The following is a 22500-nucleotide window of genomic DNA, read 5'->3' on the forward strand; positions in this document are numbered from 1 at the left end:
TCCCAGTTGATCCGATCAACGGAACAGCCTGCTCGTGAAATTAACGTGCAAGTGGCTGAGCACTCCACAGACACATATACCCTTAACGTAGTTCTCGGGGATATTCAGCGTGACACAGTGTGACAAGGCTGGCCCCTTTGAAATATAGGTACAACAGAAACAGGAAGAAAGAGTGAGAGAAAGTTGTGGTGGAAGAGTACAGCAGGGTTCGTCACCATCCCCGGCCGGAGCCTCGTAGAGCTTTAGGTGTTTTCGCTCAATAAACACTCACAGCGCCTGGTCTGGGAATCGAAACCGCGATCCTATGACCGCGAGTCCGCTGCCCTAACCACTGGGCCATTGCGCCTCCACAATGTGAACTATAAACTTCCATCAATCTACGTCCCATGTCAAAATTCTGTCTGGATCGCTTTGTTTTTTATTCATTTGAGTTTGAGAGAGCATGAACCAATCATTTATTTGGTTAAATTCATAAAAACAGACAGTTCTCCAGCTCTGCAAGTATTGGGTTTTATGACGTTTCAAATGCGGAAAAAATTGATATTTCCAACTGTGGACATCTTTCAATAGTTCAGTTTGGTGGAAGATGTTGAGCTGATATCTTTCACAATCCCTATAACACTAGCGAGATTGATTTAACACAAGTTTTTTAAAATTATTTATCCATCCCTCTCTGCATCTTCACCGTCCTCTTCAGTCGGAATTTGAAGAAGTTGATTACCGCTTCACCGTTGAGTCAAGTAGCTGTACTTAGACATTTTAAGCTAGTTTATTATCGTGTATCTTTCACTATAGCCTCAAAATAGAAGAAACCGCCTACCCTTCTAGATCAAAACAATGTCGCGGGCCAATTTTCACGATAGACTAAACACTGTTTAGTAATAGCGTAAACCGTCCTAAACACTAAAACAATTATTTGACATAAGTCAGCAATGACTGGACACTGGACGCGTACGGACAGAATTTTCTAATCGTTGTGCGCCCGTCTCCTACTGAACCCACTGACAGAATTACTGCACCGATGGATTTATCCGGTACAGATAAATAATAATTTGTCTTGTATCCAACGGACTCTATGTCAAATGAGTTCAGTGCATATTGTGCTATTTTCTATATTTTATGTATTAGTGCGAATGCTACTAACATCAACAAAATCCCAGGACTTATAATTTTACCAGTCATAGAAAAAATATCTCTACTAGGCGCTGCACGCACATTACTTAGAGTACTTTGAATACAATAGAAACACACACACACACACACACACACACTTCGTTGTGCATCGAAAGTAGGCAATAAAAATAACACACCAGAAATTATAATTTTGTCCGATGCACTAACGACGCTGCCATTTCGTCGCCTAAATAATAATATTGTTCTTTTTACTAACCATTTGGGATTCATGAAGGGGTGTGTAAAAAGAATTATAATAATAATAAATTGCAATAATGAATAGCTCGCCAAAAGAGGGATGCCCCCGACTAGTCCTCATGAAAATTCTACATAATTATGGTTACACGGACCGCTAGAAAAAGAGTCTCTTTTTTCCCCCTCAATCTACAAGTGAGAGGAAACCCTGCCCATCTATTTGGACCACACTTGTCGCTCTCATCCACAAATTTACCGTGAGGCTGAATTTCCCTTTCTAGCTTGACATTCCGTTTCACGTGAACCTTGAAACAGATGACGAAGGCTTAGTCAAAGATTTAAATCTTTTCAATCTCTTCCACTATGCAATCACTTTCACTAAAGCCACCAGATATATAAAGGAAGGCGGCGGAAGATCATAACGGACAAAGTTTATAGTCAGATTCGTCCTGTACATCACCACCACCACCACCACCACCAACAACAACAACAACAGCAACAACAACGACAACAACAACAACAGCAGCAACAATGATAATGATAATGATTTTATACCGATAATTTCAAAGCTGTAATCTAATCTGTTTTCCACTCCGAAACACTTGTCGATATCAAAGGTGGAGTACAGTTGAAAGTCTTCATCATAGTTGTAGAAGTTTAGAACAGCATACGTTTTACTCTTAAAGAGATAGAAGAGGACAAACGAATCAATACGTATATCTCATTTTCCTAAGTTATTAGATTAGTTGAAGATCATGATATCCCTGGCTCATTTAACATCGCGTGCTTGCGTTTGTGTGTCTATGCATACATATAAATATAATATTTGATAAGTTAATGAAGTGATTTTAAATTCTCAAACGGACCACGTGCGTGCGTTTGTGTGTCTGCATACATATAAATATTATATTTAATAAGTTAAAGAAGTGATTTTAAATTCTCTAACGCAGGATAATGCTAATAATATAGCCTGAACAGGATAAACTACCCCTACTTTGTAGAAAAAAAGTGTAGGAGGACCAGCTATAAGACTCGAACTCACACCTCCGTGATTACGCGTCGCGGTGCTCTTAGACCGATTAAGCTAAACTGCCCCACCACAAGTTTTTCTGTAAATTTAAGATGTATAGAAATCTCGCTTTATGTGACGCCATCATATGTTAAATTCAAATTACGATGAACGTAAACAAACAAACGAAGTTTGCTTTAATACCTCTGAAGAATCTATAAGATGTTGCACAAGTATCATTCCTGAGTTTACTGCTTCTTATAGCATAAACATTGCGAGCTAATGAAGCTGATTACGAAATTTCTGCTTGCTTGTCATTTATTTATTATTATTGCGATCTGTATTCGCGTAGCTCTTTAATCTAAAGGATATGTCTATTGAGTTCTAACAATTGTTTATTAGCGTCGCTATGTCTAAGCGAAACGATAATATATGCCCGTATACATGCTTATATGTATGTATATACCTTTGTATGTATTATTGAAAAAAAAAAAAAAAATTACAGAGTGATTTGCCATATTGAACCTCTTGGCAGCTGCAAAAGATATAGATGCGCTAACAATTACAAAAAAGGGAATCACGAATTCAGCCGTCTAAATTAGGAGCCTTATGCAAGTACCGTAAATCCTCGAGTATAATCCGCACTTTTTCCCCCAAAATTTAAAGGTAAAAATTTCTAGTGCGTTCTATATACGAGGTTAAAAATGAAAAATATTTTCTAAGCAAAATTTTCTAAGTGATAAATATGTAAAGGCAATTTACTTAATATTTATTTTTCACTGACTTTATTACTGTTATTTCTTTATTTTCTGCAAATAAAGTGCACAAAAAGCTACACGTTTGCATTATGTTATATATACAATAGTAATAAAGGACGTTACCGTATATACGTTTACAAACCAAGAGCGTTATATAGACCTCCTCGACTCAAGTTAGAGAAGGGGTGCGTATTATACATAAGGTTTAGGTTTTTCAGAGGTACAGCCCCCTAAAAATCCCCTGCGTACTTGCAATGTATCGATTTCATTACACACATTTAAACCCTGTAAAATGATATATGATATATATACATATATATATATATATATATATATATATATCAGTGGCGTGCAGTGACTTCCGGGGTTGGGCATGCAATGAATCCCCCCCCCCCCCCCCCACGGCAATTTTTCAGTAAATAAATTTTCGTATTCCTACAATTTACATATGGGAGATTCTGAATATGCAATCATCCCCGTATGACCTAGAATAAGCAGGGAATAAAAAATGGCTCTGTAAAGATGAGCCTGAAATAAGTGTATTGTTTGTATTTTTCTCTCTCTTCGAAACGTCAGTACTTTCCCATCCTCACTCTCCCTTAAAAAGTCTAAAAATCATAAGTGAAATGTAATAAAGATGAAATTGGATTCTGTTAATATTTTTGCATATTCGGAATCTTTGTTAAAGGTAGGAATAAGAAAAAAAGTTTTCACAAAATTCGTTTTTCAAAGGGGTGCGATTCTGCATTAGCCCCTATACCTATTGGTTGAGCTGAATCAAATTGAAATGATTTAATTAAGAGAACACATTTAGTTACATTATATGGCCATGCTTTAAGATCGTTACGCCCTGGAAGACAAGTCAGGTGTTTTATCATGCTACTTGTCAATTCTGGGAAAATTATCGATACTCAAGCAGACTGTTCTGAGACTTACTGAACTCCGTATATTAAAAGACTACGTCTCACACACACACACACACATTGAAAATACACTCATACACATGAATACACACACAATGAAAGACAGTGAAAATTCAACATTATAAAAAGCCCCCCAAAACTGTTGTGGCAGAAGTCAACATCTCTGAGATTGAAACAAGACATTTACGGCCGTAAATAGACTACACCCAGCACCACAGAAAGGAAAACCTATGTAGGTTAGGCGTGACGAAGAAGTCGAACCATTTCTCCTGCCAAACAATACTGATGTAAGATGGTCGAACCTTACATTATAACAAACACTAACCAAAGCCTGTAATATATGCCCTTTAATATATTAATTTTTTTTAAGGTTCTAAAATGTTATTTACCTCATTTATAAATTAATTCAATTCTTCGATCTTTCTGGGCAAATATATCTATCACATTTTCATAGAAATCTTCTCTTTTCATCAATTGTTGTAATAAATCTTTTTCAATTGACATTAGTACTAACCCAGACAGTCTTCTTTCTCCTGTCACATTTCTTTGGTATGTTTTGATTCTACTTAATGCAGAAAAGGATCGCTCTATAGAAGCAGTGGTAGACGGAATTGTCAAAATCAACTTGCACAGATTGAAGAGTTCTGGCATAGCTTCAACAAGGTCACTGCTGTAAATGTAACTCATTAAATGACTTAACTTCGCTTTTTAAAATCTTTCATTGAATACGTCACATTGAGCTCACTTTGTAATCGAATTACATCAAAAAATCTGCCATAAGTGATTTTTAAAGAATGTATAGAGTCCACAGGAAATTGTTTGCAATATTCATCAACTTTGTTGAAATTCAAAAGTTCCATGAATTTAAACTCTTCTAAGGATGAATATCGTGCTTTTATTTGGTCAACTACTGTACTGATAATTTTGTTACAATGCATTCTAATAATGTCGTTGAGCCTCAATAGATATATTTTTGGATCTCTGAATTCCGATTCCTGCATCGACTCCATATTTTCCCCCTAATATATCATAAAAGATTGAAAAATTATCAAGTTTGTTTTCGAGTACAGTTCTAGTTTTATCTATTTGCTCTTTACAATACACTATGTCATGACTTTTACTCTGGATATTAAATAAGACGTCAGTAAAAGAAAAAAATGTCACTGAATACTTCTAACAAAAATAAGAAATCACTGGATTGACAGACCAGTGAAGATAGATGCTGTATCTAGATGACTTACCATTTTTTTGTCATATTTACTGATTAAATATACGAGTTCTTTGGTCACCCACCGTTTATAATTAATTGTTTTCCACCGAAGTCTCTTTTCGAAAATCTATTTCTCAAAATATCGCTTATAACACACATTTCACTCATTTGGAAAAAAGTAACACACGTGTAAGCATCTGCGTATATTGTAAGTAAATTTCAAAAGAAAAAAAAAAAACGGAAAAATGACGTTAGTCAAATTAAATATTTTTGTTTTCAGAACACTCCAAAAATATAATAGTGCAAACAGATGTTTTGGATAAAAAAATTCAAACTTACCGCCAGGCTGTTCCAAGAATTATGGCTAATTATAGCAGTTCTTGAGAACTGCTCTAGTTCCGGTCAAAACAAAACGTAGAACCAGCTAACAAAGAGATAGAGAGGTGGGGGTCATGCTATTATCAGAAAGCATTACTTCCTATGATAAATTTGTGGAATCACTGACAGAGAGAGGAAGGGGTACAAAATATATATGCTATCGGTCTTAGCATATCTTTTGACAGGTCACTAAGAGAGAGAGAGAGAGAGGGGAAGGAAGGAAGGACAAACTAACATAAATAGGGAGTTAGGGAGTGTCTATAAGCTGGATTCTCAATGCATACCTTCTCAAAGCTTTTACTAGTCACTGAGAGAGGGGAAGGGGAAATCGGTCTTAGCATATCTTTTGACAGGTCACTAAGAGAGAGAGAGAGAGAGAGAGAGAGAGAGAGAGAGAGAGAGAGAGAGAGAGAGAGAGTTGAAGGAAGGAAGGACAAACTAACATAGATAGGGAGTTAGGGAGTGTCTATATGCTGGATTCTCAATGCCTACCTTCTCAAAGCTTTTACTAGTCACTGAGAGAGGGGAAGGGGAGACAGAATATTTCGAAAACTGGACGGATTATTTTTTGCAAGAAAGTAACATATATATATTGAGTGCATGTTTGTGTATATGTAGTCTTTTTGGTTTCAAAACATCTTTACGTTAGCTGTCAGCCTTTTTGCGGTTGGAGAAATATCTATATAAATTACTTACCTCATCATGTTTTATCTCTAATCTCACAGGGAAATTGGTCTCTTCTCTCTCCCCAATATCTAAAACGGCGTCATCCTAAATGAAGATATACGATAATTAAGTAATATGGACCATATGGTTCTCTAGTTAAATTGTTTTGATTCTTTTATAAACGTACAAATACACACACACGTACGCAGAGACACATTATTAAGCTAAGTGGCTTATATATATATATATATATATATATATATATATATATATATATATATATATATATATATATATATATTTACTCAAAGTTATTCTATCGACTTCAAAAGTATGGAAAGAAAAGTTAGCTTCCTCGGGATTTGAACTCAGAAAACCAAAGAGTCAAGATATATACCCCAAGGTACCTGGCAGTCTAATTATTTAATCAATCTGATAAGAAATTGTTTCGAAATTTAGGCGTATGGCCAACAATTTTGTGAGTAGAGCGCAGACTACTCGACATGGGCGACCACGATACCAGGTTGGTTATTGCCCTTGGAGAGATGAATGCCAAACTTTACCTCGGTGAAATTTTAACCTAGAACGTAAATAGCAGGGACAAACACCGCAAAACTAATGTCGGCCAATCAGCTCACCTCTTGTCAATCTGATGATTGCTTCTACTTTAGGGACATGACCATCACTTTTAACGGGTGATGAAGTTAATCGATTAAATGGAACCCAGCACTTATTTGGTACTAGATTTATTAACCATGGCTGGGAGAAAGGAAAACTTGATCTTAGCGGGACTTGAACTCAGATCGTAACGAGCAAGATATTTCGTACGACACTCTTACAATTCTGTTAATCTACCACTCTGAAATCACTCCAATAATAATTCTTTCTACTATAGGCACAAGGTCTTAAATTTTGTGGGAGTGGGCTTATCGATTACATCGATCTCAGTACTCGACTGTTTTGACTTGCAGTTCTGACATCAAATCTTGCTATAGACAACATTGATATATAAATGATCAACAGAGAGTTAGCTAGGTTATACTGGGATTTGGAAAGAAATTTTTGGTTAATTGTTCAGATTATTGCAAGTTCTGTAGAGCTGAGGAATGATCTTGCAATGTATCGAATTCATTACACACATTCAATCCCTGTAAAATGTTTTATTGACTTCATTAAAGAAATTATTTATTTACTTCATAAGCACATGAACAATACGAATACCTTTCAAAAATTGTGTCACTCTGCCACAAAATGTCAAGCAATCATCTTTAGCGCACTTATGCATAATAATATATTTGGACAACAACAGCTAACATATTTGCATTTGAATCTGTCGGAACGTTTTAAGAATAAATATGCAAATCATCTTTACATATTTTTTTGTTTTTTATTAACGTGTCTCTAATAGCAAAACAAACACCAACAGCAAATAATCACTATAACAGAAGTAAAATGAATGCGACATCTACCGAAGCGAAATACCATTCCCATACGGACAAAGTTGATTTTGGAAGAGGGTAGTCGTCTCTATGTGCAATCCACACGTCACACAGGATACCACGTACTGTTCTCTAAAATAAAAAACAACAACGTGTAAAGAATAGAAAGCTTACAGTTTATTGCACATACATGGAATAAATGAATAAAAAGCAGGTTTCCTTTCCTTCGCTAACCGATATGATTATGTTCGATTAGTGATGACATCTGAGGTAAGGGCAACAATGAATAAACATGATCAAGGAACTGCAGTAGTAACTGCTATGTAATGTCACGTGAGGATGCAGTTGTTCGCGAGTGCTATCGTCTAAGACAATGTTTTGTTGTTCACGACTCAGAGAGAAAGTTAACTGCAAGAATACACGAGTTTCTGACGGAAAATGCTTTTGCCAATAGTACACTGTTCATCGCTATTGTCACAAAAAAAAAAAACAAAAACAGCGAGACCCTACTTTGTAACTCAACTTGCTATAAATAGCAGCCAAATCACACTCATATCACATATCTCTTAAAAAGAGAAGGGCATATTGCATAAGGTATTTCCAGATACTAGGATGATCTAAGCTGAAATACCTTTCAAAGTAGGTCTGCTCAGTCAAGGCGAATATTGAGTTAAACAAAAGTAATTAATAAAAAACAATTAAGTATTTAATTACTTGTCCTTCATAAATATATTTGGATTTATCCAACTGTAATATTTCCTGGTTGTTCCTCAGTCTGGTTTTAGTTATATCTATCTGTTTATACAAATCAGATATTTCTTCAATAGATTTCATTTCGCATTTGATATCATTTTTTCTGATGATGTAGGCAGTGTCTGAAATATAGACATACGATCTATTTAGGAAGTGGAAAAGAAGAAGAAGAAGAAGAAGAAGAAGAAGAAGAAGAAGAAGAAGAAGAAGAAGAAGAAGAAGAAGAAGAAGAAGACGATGATAAAAACAAAACCAATGATGATGATGAGAAAGAAGAGAAGGATGGTGAAGTTGATGATGGTGATGGCATAGGTAACGGTGCGAATGGTGTTGCTGGCGGTGATAGTGGCTATGGATAAGGATGAAGATGGTTGATGGTAGTGTTGGTGGCAGTGGTGGTGGCGCTGATGGCGGTAGGCGAGGATGATGTTGATGAAAATTTGATGACGATGGTGGTGATGACGGTAATAAGGACGATGTAAATGGTGTCACTCGTGGTGGTGATAATGATGGTAGCAACAAATATATAAGCATTTTGCTGTTCAAGACTCGTTAGTTGGGTGGTTCGCCGTCGTCTTCGACGAATTACTTGCTCATTGAAGTAAAACGTAAATGGTTGAATATTCCACAGTCACGAATACCCATAACGTAATTTTCCAGTAAAAACAGCAGTAATCTATAACAAAGCTGTGCCGTTGAATTACAAGTACAAGCCACCTGACAGGTTTCTTTACAGTTTCTGTCTATTTAATTTTACTCTTAAGGTAGGGGTTGATCGGAAGATATGAAAAAATGGCATATCGCCATGATGCCATATAGTGGGATCGAACTCCTGGAACTTCATTGTCACAAAGCTAACTTGTTAACTATTCGGCCATAGTACACCTACACGTTAATCATACAGAAGATGGTGAGACAGACTATCGCTGAAGGATGGTGAACAGAATGCCACACAAAGTTTAGTTATTACAGCTCTGTGGTATTCATCTGAATGTTCATCTGTCGCAAGAAAATAATTTTACAAAAATACAATGGAATTTAGGTATTCAGACAGACTACAAGATAACAACACAATCATTTCTGTAAAAACACTATCAGATGAGAGTTTGAGGCGTTCCAGGAAATAACATATTTTAAGACTGGGCATTTCTCTTAAGTTGTAAATTTCACTTTTTTTCTAAGAAAACACTTGATATTTTTCTCAATTTATGAATATTAAAATATATCAATAACTGTAATATAAATCGTTGACTTACCTGTGTTGTAATCATGGATCTGTGTTAATTGACCTTCAAGGTAACCGGGGTTTCCCTTGATATTTTCAAAATAATCCAGTCGAAATAACTTTTTCTTGAAATCATAATATATCTGCAAATAGAAAATTATAGCAATTATTCATATTTTCCGGATTATTTAAGACATAGTTAACTAGAATCTAGGCTGTGACCGCAAGCCAAATCATTAGAACGTCAATATACAAATTCTGATGCATCTTGACCGGTAACTCATTCTTCCGGGTTGGAATCTCACTGAATTTAACTTTACTTTCTTACCCACAAAATGGGACTCATGGCCGAATAAATTTTGATAGTTTGTGTCATTCATATCATGTTATTTACTTTCTTCCTGTCTGTTCAATACACCTAGATGCAAATTCATATTTTGCGTATCAATACTGCTTTACTGTAGACATCAACACATTTGAATCTGTACGACAGGGTGCTGGCTTTTAGGGTGTCGTGAAAGACTTGGTGGGTGGCACAACCTTCCGATTTCTTTTTACAGGGCCTAGAAAAACTGAAGGACCACTGCAATAATCTGAGAGAAGAATATGTTGGATACAATCCTAATTAACTGATCCTCCTGTATTTTCTTTCACCCAAAGACAGGGACTTTTCAGCACACCCCTCGTAAGAATTATTTTGTTTGCCTACAGTACAAAAATCTATATCTCAACAACAGAAGCAACAAAGATTGTTTTTTTTTGTACCCATAGATATTTTTAAGTGCTAATTTTCTCCCTAACAAATGTCCCGTAAACTAAAGCAGTAGAAACGGTAGAAACTAGGTATAGACTGCGCCCAAATAGAAAATGTATTAAGTTGGCAAAGAGGAATAAATAATTTTGCTGTGAGAAACAGAAGTCTAAAAGCAGAATCCTTGGTCGGAGAGAAATGTCCAGTAAATCAAAATCCTTTGTTGGATTAGTAATCAAAATCATAATCCTGAACATAAAACCAATTATTTATCACCAAATTTAGCTTGAAAATTCACTGTCACAAAATACAATTCTTCCATCTTTGTTTTAGAAATGCATGTGATGAGATGATATTTTTGCTCTTGTTTTGCAAAAGAAAGAAGCTGTGGTGTTTCTTTGTCGTTATTATTCAATGAGAAGGCCAGATAGCTTCTACGCTATGAGTAGATGTGCAAGAAGTAGTGGGTACATATCCGTATGAAGTCATGCCCAACTGTCGTAAAAAGATGCATTCTTGGTTATACTAAATCTGAAAGGCCCTGGATAGAATATATTTTACCATACATCTCGATCAGAGCTGAGCTTGAGCTAAACAGTAACATCATTATTAGCAGCAGCACTCTCATCCCCTACCACCACCACCACCACCACCACCGGAACATTTTGCCCGGCGTGCCAACGATTCTGCCAGCTCGCCGTCCCACCATCATTAGTTATAATAATAATAATAATAATAATATTCAAAATAAATGGAAGTGGAGAGACAAGTTACTGAAGAGATTGCAAGAGTGCAATGAAATAATTTAACAAAAAACTATATAAATTAATAAAGGACTGAACCAGTGCGTGTGTTTATTACCGGCATAATGCCTCTCCCAAGGTTTAACTGTATTTCTTTCAACACACGTATCCACATCAAGAATCTTGCACACGAAATACACATACGAAAAACAATAATAATATTTTATGCAATCATAAGGACAATGAGTGAGAGGACACTATTATAAAAAATTACATGGAATCGACTACGAATAAAAGTGCTAAAATATCTCAATACGAAAATATTCATCTGGAGCCAATCGAGGAAACTCATATATCTCGAATTATCTGTTAAATGGTAATTGCCCTCCTCTTCATGTTATGTTCTCAGTCCAACAGATACATGCTGAAAGCAGCCCCAGTCACTTGAATGATACTCAACATCCATATCCTCGATTCAGTAACTCTACTAGAGTGTAGCACTTAGATCGTCTTTTCATACACCAAGCTAATTCGGGAGACATTTTAGCAGCGCTTTGCTAAACTGTTTGGGAGAAAATAGTATCTCCATGTGTCTACTTGAACTGAGGACAGAAGACTGTATATATCCAGAGAATTAGCGGCCCTTGATTGGAACTGACACCTAATGCTATCCCAAAAAATCTAATAGTCATCCTTTCAGTGGTCGATAAAATAAGTACTAGTTGAGAACTGGAATTCGATGTCACTGATTCACCCTCTCTCCCGAAATAATAATCTTGTGAAAAGATTTGAAGCCAGTATTCATTTTAAAATATACAAGAGAATGACGTTGAGTGATACTTACGTATTGGTTTAATCTAATTGGGTATTTTGCTCCCAGATCGATTCGCTCTATTCCACATGAAAAAGCATCCTTCACTTTTGGCAAGTCTTTTTTGTAGGCAGATCCCTTACAATAAGTCTCCTTGGGTATCTAGAAACAATAGATATGAAAAGTAAATACATATATACATACACGGACATATATATATATATACACACATATATATACGTGTTTATAGAAGCGCGCACACACACACACACACACACACACACACACACACACACACACACACACACTCACACATATATATACGTATATAGATATGTGTGCGTATGTGTGTTTGTATCTGTTTTTATGTCTCACTCAATACATTTTGGTAAGAGTACATATTTAAGAATTTTTACAAAGTAAATGGTTGACAGTAACTTCGAATTTCCACTTGTTTGCTATCATCAAGTGGTCTGATGGACGGGAAGCGAACTAAAACTTCAAAATTACTATCAAACGTTTCCTTGTAAAAATTAATATAAATACACACACATACATAAAAGTGTCAACCACGTTGTTAACAGGAACTTTCTATCATGAGGATAACGGTTAAAAATCTCGCATTTGGATTTCACGAAGGCATCCGGATTGAGCAAAAGTTTGGTTGAGTTTTTCAATATTGAGAATTTTTTGTTCTTACACATTTCTTGTTAACTGCAGTTGTTTCTTTTATTGATTAAATGTGTTTATATAAATCCTTAATGTCCTTTGTTCTTTTATTGACGAAAATGCTTTTTGTCTAGGCCCCTTGTCGGTAATTAATTCCAAGTCTTTATATTTATTTAGTTTGTCAAATTCCTTGACAGATATACTTTTATTAATGGGAACTGATATTATTATTATTATTATTATTATTATTATTATTATTATTATTATTATTATTATTATCATCATTATTATTATTATTATTATTATTACTTTCCGATTGATTTGCATTTTATTTCATCTTCTGATAGGGTCTCAACCAGAGATCTAAGGCACGTGTACATTAGATGGAAAGAAACTTCCTGGGAAATGTGAGCTGTTGATGTCAACACAATTCTTGAGTTTCATAGATTGTTGGTTTTTCCAGAGATCTGGTCAAAGCATTTGTCAGTACCTTTCTTGATCATTCCCAGGGCACCTACAATAACAAGGATGGTTTTGGTTTTTAATTACCACGTCCAAGATAAGCTCAGTCTCAATGTCCTTATATTTCGACAGTTTTTCAAATTCTTTTGCTGATATATTTCTTTCAGTAGGAACTATCATGTCAATTAACAAGTATCTTTTTGTTTTAATTCTTTGATGACGATGTCTGGTCTGTTAGCATTTATTTGCCTGTTTGTCGGTATTCCATAGTCCCATGGGATGGTAACATTCTCTTCCTCAGTGACTGGCTCTGGATAGTGTCCATACCAGTTCTTAGGGTGCGGAATACCATTCTGACGGCATACATTCCAGTGCATGTATTGGCCAACTCGATCATGCCTGGATTTATATTCTTCAGGGGCAAGTGGCAACAATGTAGTCAATACACTCAAATTTGTCATTGCAGAGTCTTCGCTTTGTGTCTAACTCATTGTATGTGACATTCGCTTGATAGTTTCGGGTGAAGAGACTTTCGTTTTGTGCTGCTAGGATTAATACTTCGGCTTTCAAACCAACACTCTGCAACTACTGATGGGCTCTTTTTATACCTACATCAGCTTCCTCAGCTAGTTTGGGGTTTTGCCCATGCAGTGGTTTGTCTTTGCAAATTCCTGATTTCCTTCAAGCTTTCCTGTTTGGCATTTGTTTTACACTTTTTTGCTGCCTTAGTGGGTGTTGTTGTTGTTGTTGTTATTATTATTATTATTATTATTATTATTATTATTATTATTATTATTATTGTTCAGTAGTTTTATTTTTATAACGTGCTTTCACTTCACTACCGAGCGCAGCTCTGTGTGCCTTGGGTATGTGCTGTGGTTTGCTGTGATACTCTTATGGTTACTGTATTGAAAGTGTTTTGCGTAGGATGTGTGCAGTGCCCAGTAGTGCAATTTTCTGTATGTTATATATATTTGTAAGTCCTGGTGTTTTTGTTATGTATTTGTCTGAATATTTTTTTATTATACCTAAGGCACCTACTATGATAGGAATTGCTTCTGTTTTTAGATTCCACATTCGAGTTACCTCTATTTCCAGGTCTTTGTATTTTGAAAGTTTTTCCATTTCTTTTAGGGAAACTTTGTCATCTGCTGGTATTGATACATCAATGAGAAAGCATTTTTTTTCTTCATGATCTTTGACAACTATATCTGGTCTATTTGCCTTAATCTCTCTATCTGTGTGTATTGGCATATCCCTATTATTATTATTATTATTAGTAGTAGTAAAGGCGGTGAGCTGATAGAATTGTTAGCACACCGGTCGAAATGCATAGCGGTATTTCGTCTGCCACTACGTTCTGAGTTCAAATTCTGTCGAGGTTGAATTTGCCTTTCATCGTTTCGGAGTTAATAAATTAAGCACTAGTGAAACACTGGGGTCAATGTAATCGACTCGTCTCCTTCCGCCAAATTTGAAGCTTGTGCCTCCCGTAGAAAGGATTATTATTATTATATTTTCAAAAGGATTGACGTAACTCTTCACAAAGGTAAACAGTCAAGACGAAGAGCGCGATTCGATTGTAAGATATTTTATTAGTTGAACGACATTTCAACATTGCGTCAGTCTTTGTCAAGTCCAAAATAAGAAGTGATAAAAATTCGAAATTATAGAAATTTAAATTTCTATAATTTTGAATTTTTATCACTTCTTATTTTGAACTTGACGAACTCAGACTTACTGTTGAACTATCGTTCAACCAATAAAATATCTATTACAATCGAATCGCGCTCTTCGTCTTGACTATTATTATTATTATTATTATTATTATTATTATTATTATTATTATTATTATTATCATTATCATATGAAAACTCACAGCTTATTTTGCTGGATATGATGGAAAGTGTCAGCTGTCCACAGCCAGAAGACTAAGGTGACCCTTGTTTACTGGTCATGCTTCAAGAACCCTGCGAAGAATTCTTGGAACTTCAAGCAATGCTGATTTTTGTAGGTGTTCTACCTTGACACATGCACCGATCTTTTTGAGCCATGTTGATAGTTCAGTGTTGATACTTCCAAGTGCACCAGTTACTATTGGTATCACAAACTTCATTGACCACAACCTTCGTATTTCCCACTTTAAATCGTCATAGTTGTTTATTTTTTCTTCGTTTACATTGATCCTGTTGTCACCGGGGCATGCACTGTCGATAATCATACATGTTCTTTCCTTTTTATTCACCACAACAATGTCCAGTTTCCTATGTCTAATCAGGTGATCGCACTGGATCATTACATCCCATAGGCTTTTGCAGCTCTTATTTTCGGTGACTCCTACTGAGGTTTGTTCATACCATGTTTTTGCTCTTTGTAGGCCGTGTTTTCCACTGAGCTCTTCTTGCCACATTGTCATGGTGTCGTTTGCATTCACGTTGTGCCAATTTCGGGCATTTGCTAACAATGTGCCATGTCATTTTAACCACTCTCACCACAAATTCTGCATTTGTCGCTGTCGGTAGTGTTGTCAATACTGCATTTCACATAATTGGGCCTTAACGCTTGTTCCTGAGCTGCGCATATGAGTACTTCTGTCTCTATCTTCCGGTCACTCCTCCTTATGCATAGCCATCATATCCATAGCCTCTGTATCTGTCTTGGCGCTCACATCTCTTGCAAACTGACCGTACATTTCTTTTTCCTTCCATGCTTTTTCTTTTTTTTCTTCTTCTTGTTTAAAATGTTTCTTTTTAAATGTTTCTTTAGTTACGCTCTTTTCAGGTTTGATGACGTCGGCCATCTTCGTTTGTTTCAACAGTGGCTCCACGGCATTTTATATACCATCCTAGGTTATTTTCCTCTTCTTCGATACAATCCTGACAACTGATCAAATCTCTCCCACCTTTTCTTCTGGACAAGTACAGCCTATCGGTGTCCCTCTTAGGATGGAAGGCTTCGTGTACTGTCAACATTTTTGGGGTCTTGGTATCCATTTTCTTCATTCCACTTTCTTGCCATTTTATAATTCCTGCTCCATACCGAGGTGATGCTATCGCCCACGTTTTAACTGCTTGGATTTTATTCCAGCAAGTCAATTTTGGGTGCAGCATCAAACTCAGTCTTCGGAAATACCTCATCTTCAGTTGCTCTTTTATTTCCTTTTCCATCTCCTTGCGCTCTAGGATACCAAAGTATTTGTATTCTTCCGTTTCAGTTTGTTTAATCAAGTCTCTATTCAGTAATTCTATTCCTGCTAGGGACTGTACTTTGCTTCTTTTTAGGTAGATTACTCTGCACTTCTTAAGTCCAAATTCCATTCTAATATCAATACTAAAGCAGTGGACCGTGTTCACCAAGGACCTCACTTGTGTCTCATCTTTCCCATTATCATTATTGTTGTTGTCGTTATTATTATTATTATTAGTGTTCAGTAGTTTTATCTTTATAACGTGCTTTCACTTCAGTACCGAGCGCAGCTCTGTGCGCCTTGGGTATGTGCTGTGGTTTGCTGTGATGCTCTTATGTTTACTGTATTGAAAGTGTTTTGCGTAGAATGTGTGCAGTACCCAGTAGTGCAATTTTCTGTATGTTATATATATTTGTAAGTCCTGGTGTTTTTGTTATGTATTTGTCTGAATATTTTTTTATTATACCTAAGGCACCTACTATGATAGGAATTGTTTCTGTTTTTAGGTTCCACATTCGAGTTATCTCTATTTCCAGGTCTTTGTATTTTGAAAGTTTTTCCATTTCTTTTAGAGAAACGTTGTCATCTGCTGGTATTGATACATCAATTAGAAAGCATTTTTTTCTTCATGATCTTTGACAACTATATCTGGTCTATTTGCCTTAATTTCTCTATCTGTGTGTATTGGCATATCCCAGAGTATGGTTGCTTTCTCGTTTTCTGTGACCTTTTCTGGCGTGTGTTTATACCATCTTTTTTCTGTTGTTATTCCATAGTGTTGGCATAGCTTCCAGTGCATATAGGTCCCAGCTCTGTCGTGTCTGTGAATATATTTCTTCTTCTTCTTCTTCTTCTTCTTCTTCTTCTTCTTCTTCTTCTTCTTCTTCTTCTTCTTCTTCTTCTTCTTCTTCTTCTTCTTCTTCTTCTTCTTCTTCTTCTTCTTCTTCTTCTTCTTCTTCTTATTATTATTATTATTATTATTATTAAAGGTGGTGAACTGGCAGAACCATTAGCACGCCGAGTAAAATGCTTAGCTGTATTTCGCCCGTCGCTGCGTTCTGAGTTCAAATTCCGTCGAGGTCGACTTTGCCTTTCATCCTTTCGAAGTCGATAAATTAAGTACCAGTCATGTGCTGGGGTCGATATAATCGACCATCCTCCTCCCCACAAATTTCAGGAAAGGATTATTATTATTATTATTATTATTATTATTATTATTATTATTATTATTATTATTATTAAAAGAATGTGCAAAACTTACCTCAAAGATTTTATAGTCGGGGGGTGTAGGATCAAAATCAGACAATTCAATCAAGTATTCATTATTGATTAATTTACCATTTTGAGTTGTTTGGCTGATCAAGTTGCAACGGACGGGAACATGTTTCGCTCCTGACGCTGTAATCCAGCCATCAGCTAGTTGCAAAACAAAATAAAAAAAAAAACAATTAATTATGGCTGTCCTTTCGGGCTATAGTCTATATCATCTTCTTAGGCATTTATGGCCTGCAAAACTGACGAGATACTCTCCTCCATACACACAAGATAGAAACATGGTATTCGCATTTTTTTCTCTTTTAACACGCATAGACACACACCATACACACACTGCCTATATGCATTTTTTAAAAATTTACCAGTCTGTGAACAAAAATTTTCTCAGTGACATGCAATCTCTGGTCATAATAGGGACACAAGGTTGTACTTGTAAAGCGACACAAAAGGCCTTGTATATATATGCATATATGTATGTGTGCACATACATGCATTTATCTATCTATCTATCTATCTATCTATCTATCTATCTATCTATCTATCTATTTATCTATCTATCTATATATATGTATATCAACCTCTACACTAACATTCCATAAGGAGAATTTAAATATTAAGAAAACATGTAAGAAAAACTGCAGATGTCGGTCTTTACTGTAATGACGAAGTATACATTTTCGACATAATAATGACCACACAATGGTTGCTTTATGAACACTATGATGAACTCATTCATCACCATTTTCAAATAGTTACACTTAACTATTAGATTTAAATATGAATCTAAAATAAATAAGGAGAATTATATATTGACGCAGTTTTTATGATTACAATCATATCATAAGGCGGTGAGTGGAGGCGCAATGGCCCAGTGGTTAGAGCAGCGGACTCGCGGTCGGAGGATCACGGTTTCGATTCCCAGACCGGGTGTTGTGAGTGTTTATTGAGCGAAAACACCTAAGCTCCACGAGACTCCGGCAGGGGGTGGTGGCGACCCCTGTTGTACTCTTTCGTCCCAACTTTTTCTCACTCTTTCTTCCTGTTTCTTGAGTAACGCTACGATGGGCTGGCGTCCCGTCCAGCTGGGGGGAACACATACACCATATAAACCGGGGAACCGGGCCCATGAGCCTGGCTAGGCTTTGAAAGGGCGCAAGAAGATAAGGCGGTGAGCTGGAAGAATCGTTAGTACTCCGGGCGAAATGCGTAGCAGTATTTCGTCTGTCTTTACGTTCTGAGTTCAAATTCCGCTGAGGTCGACTTTGCCTTGCATCCTTTCGGAGTTGATAAATTAAGTACCAGTTGTCTACCGGGGTCGATCTAATCGACTGGTCCTCTCCCCCAAAATTTCGGGTCTTGTGCTTAGAGTAGAAAAGAAATTAAATTAAATATGCTATATAAATGACTGTAATAATGATTTCAAATGTTGGCACAAAGCAATTTTCGGAGCGGGATAAGTGAGTAACAAGTACTTATTTTATCTACCCTTAAAGGATGAATTTGACCTCAGAACGTAAAGACGATTGAAATATCGCTAAGCATTTAAACCCGACATGCTAATCATTCTGCTAGCTCGCTGCCCAGCATATCTGACTGTTATAATTATTTCTACCCTAGGCACAAGGCCTTCACATATATTATGCCTGTTATAATAACAAAAAAGCAGTGTAGATCTATAATTCTCCTTATTCATTTGAATTGTCTTGAATAGACCCTCAGTAAACTGCTTATAATCCAACGAGACGAACTCAAGATTTACCTACTGGATAAAATATACTGGGATTGTTTACCTTAAATAGTCCCAGATACGGTTAGCCATAACTTGAATAGTAGATATATATATATATATATATATATATATATATATATATATATATATATATATATATATATATATATATATATATATATACATATATAAATATATATATATATAAATATATATATATATATATATATATATATATATATATATATATATATATATATAGGGAGAATTCACAAAAGAAACAAAAGACGAAGACAAGCAGTGTAGACAGCAAACAGATGTATTGATTTAACGCTCGGGAAGTGAAAAAGTCTTTAACGTTTCGAGCCTACGCTCTTCCACAGAAATAAACAAGGAGAGAAAGTAAAGCATGTGTAATATATATATATATATATATATATATATATATATATATATATATACTCATTCATCAGTATTTTCAAAGAGTTAAATTTGATTATTACATCTAAATATGAATCTGAATTTAATTAAATTATTCAATATAGCTTTAGATTTTGCTCATGGCTAGTACTCCATTTAAAATAAGCCAAACGAGAAATCGGTGTATATCTATAAAAGTACTGAACATTCCTCAATTATTCTCAAATGCTGTTTGCCTTCTGTCGCTGAATGTTTTAACTATGGTATAATTATTGCAATGGCATATGAAAGGACAACGACTTCAAACAAGCAGTGCATTATATATATATATATATATATATATATATATATATATATATATATATATATATATATATATATATATATATGTTGGATGATACAAAAAGGGATATGAAAAATCAAGGACGGGTCTTTCGGAGTTTTCTTTCGTCAGTCGAGATCCAGATTATCTTTGCAGTTTCGGCTGGTTATACTCGAGACTGCTCCAATCTGGCCAGCCCCAAGGAAAATCTAAGCTAAGGGCACTAGATTCCTTGAGAGAAAGCAGCGAATGTATACGAAAACAAGGACGAAAAAAAAAACGGAGAAATGGTACACAAATACAAATGTGAACAACAAGCATTAACAACAGGTGTCTTTCGACTAAGGACGAATTAAATTAAGCTGGTGTATGTGGAAGTGAAGCCTTACAGCAGGGACATAAGAGATAATAGGCATGGGAAGTTATATAGATATTGCACGGATGGTAGTCGAACAAAGAAAGGTCAGGTTTGGCCGAACACCGGTCACGTGGAAGGAGAAGAGAGAGGTAGAGGCTGAGGTCTAGAAGAATTAGGGAGGGACGAGAAAAAGAGAAGGGGAGCAAAAGTAAGAAGCGTGGAAAGAACGAAGTAGGTGTGAAGGGACTTTCTTTCTTTCATATATAGTTGAAATTTACAGAAAAACAAAAGACGAATACAGGTGTATGAACAACAAGCAAGTGTATTAGTTTGGCACTCGGGAAAGTGAGAAAGTCTTTTACGTTTCAAGCCTGCGCTCTTCAACAGAAAGGAACACGAGGAAATAAAGAGAGAGAATTAAAAAATATGTGGATTTAGCGATCAAGCATGACTATATATATATATATATATATATATATATATATATATATATATATAAAGAGAGAGAGAGAGAGGGGAGATAGGTAGATAGTTAGATCGATAGTTAGATAGATAAATAGATAGATAGATAGATAAATAGATAGATAGATAGATAGATAGATAGATACTCTCACACACACACACACACACACACACACACACACACACACACACACACACACACATATATTTGTAACAAAGTGCTAATGTTAGTAAATGAGAAAATTAAGGAACTAAATTCTATATACTTTAATGCTCCATACAGTAAGTATAACTGCTTGTATTAAAGTTGCTAAGCTTTTCCTAAACATTATAGGTAAATATTTTCTCGTAGACATTTAATACTATAAATCCTTTAATAGCAATATTGTATAACTTCATCATAAACATCGCAGTTTCTTAAACAGTATGAGCAGAAAGTCCTTCTCTTTACATACATGCAAACTACTGCTCATCTGTGTGTTGGTAATAGCGTTCATATCTGACTTCTCATTGGTATGTGTCTTTCTGTGGAGGCGAAATAGCCCAGTGGTTAGGGCAGTGGACTCGCGGTCAAAGGATCGCGGTTTCGATTCCCAGACCGGGCGTTGTGAGTGTTTATTGAGCGAAAACACCTAAAGCTACACGAGACTCCGGTAGGGGGTGGTGAAGAACTCTGCCGTACTCTTTCACCAGAACTTTCACTCTTCATGTTTCTGTTGTACCTGTATTTCAAAGGGCCAGCCTTGTCACACTCTGTGTCACGCTGAATCTCTCCGAGAACTACGTTAAGGGTACACGTGTCTGTGGAGTGCTCAACCACTTGCACGTTAATTTCACGAGCAGGTTGTTCCGTTGATTGGATCAACTGGAACCCTCGTCGTCATAACCGATGGAGTGCCGAAGATTGTCTTTCTAAAGCATTATTAGGCCTATCAAAACCACACTTGCAAATAAAAGTGGTGCAAAAAGCTATAGAGAGATAAATGAAAATCTTTTAAATGAAGATTATTGCAAAATATATATACATAGAAGCACTTAAGAAGATGCTTCATCGTCTCACTATACAAATATATCCAGAGTTTGAAGCATTATTATAACAGCGAGAATCAAACGAATTGGTCTATTATAGAAATGCGCATCACATTATTATTATTATTATTATCAATTATTATCATATTAATTGCTTCAAAACGCGTGATATTTGTATATCGGAAAGGTACAACATCCTACTATAGCTGTTAGCAATTTCGAAGTAAAAAAATCGGACAAAATTATAATTGAAATTATGAGTATTGCTTCTTACTAAGGAATTTCTAGACAATTTATTTCCGACACAATGAATGCTTCATATTTTGAATTATAGTTATATAATTAAAAGAAAAAGACATGAAGTTATTTACCAACGCTAAAATTTCAATAACGATTGGGAAATTCTCTGCTTCGTGTTTTAGAAATGATTAGACGTAGTAGTGGCTGTGTGGTAAGTAGCTTGCTTACGAACCGCATGGTTCCGGGTTCAGTCTCACTGCGTGGCATCCTGGGCAAGTGTCTTCTACTATACCCTCGGGCCGACCAAAGCCTT

The 22500-nt window shown here is 35.8% G+C and overlaps 1 protein-coding gene across 2 annotated transcripts in view; it reads right to left on the minus strand.

Annotated features, from left to right (window-relative positions):
- LOC106872607 (uncharacterized) overlaps positions 1 to 22500 on the minus strand; it is a 52366-nt gene that overhangs the window by 11244 nt on the left and 18622 nt on the right. For both annotated transcript variants that reach the window (XR_016243066.1, XM_089357215.1), the window contains exons 5-11: positions 17614 to 17768; positions 12068 to 12196; positions 9761 to 9872; positions 8466 to 8626; positions 7782 to 7883; positions 6343 to 6417; positions 1924 to 2047 (exon numbers count right to left, since the gene is read on the minus strand). Coding sequence is in view for 1 of the 2 variants with exons in the window: in XM_089357215.1 (XP_089213341.1) it covers positions 1924 to 2047; positions 6343 to 6417; positions 7782 to 7883; positions 8466 to 8626; positions 9761 to 9872; positions 12068 to 12196; positions 17614 to 17768 (858 nt within the window). In the remaining variant the exon portion in view is untranslated. The remainder of the gene's footprint in view (positions 1 to 1923; positions 2048 to 6342; positions 6418 to 7781; positions 7884 to 8465; positions 8627 to 9760; positions 9873 to 12067; positions 12197 to 17613; positions 17769 to 22500) is intronic.

Source organism: Octopus bimaculoides, chromosome 9, assembly GCF_046866305.1.
Source record: "Octopus bimaculoides isolate indiv1 chromosome 9, ASM4686630v1, whole genome shotgun sequence".
Classification (NCBI taxonomy): domain Eukaryota; kingdom Metazoa; phylum Mollusca; class Cephalopoda; order Octopoda; family Octopodidae; genus Octopus; species Octopus bimaculoides.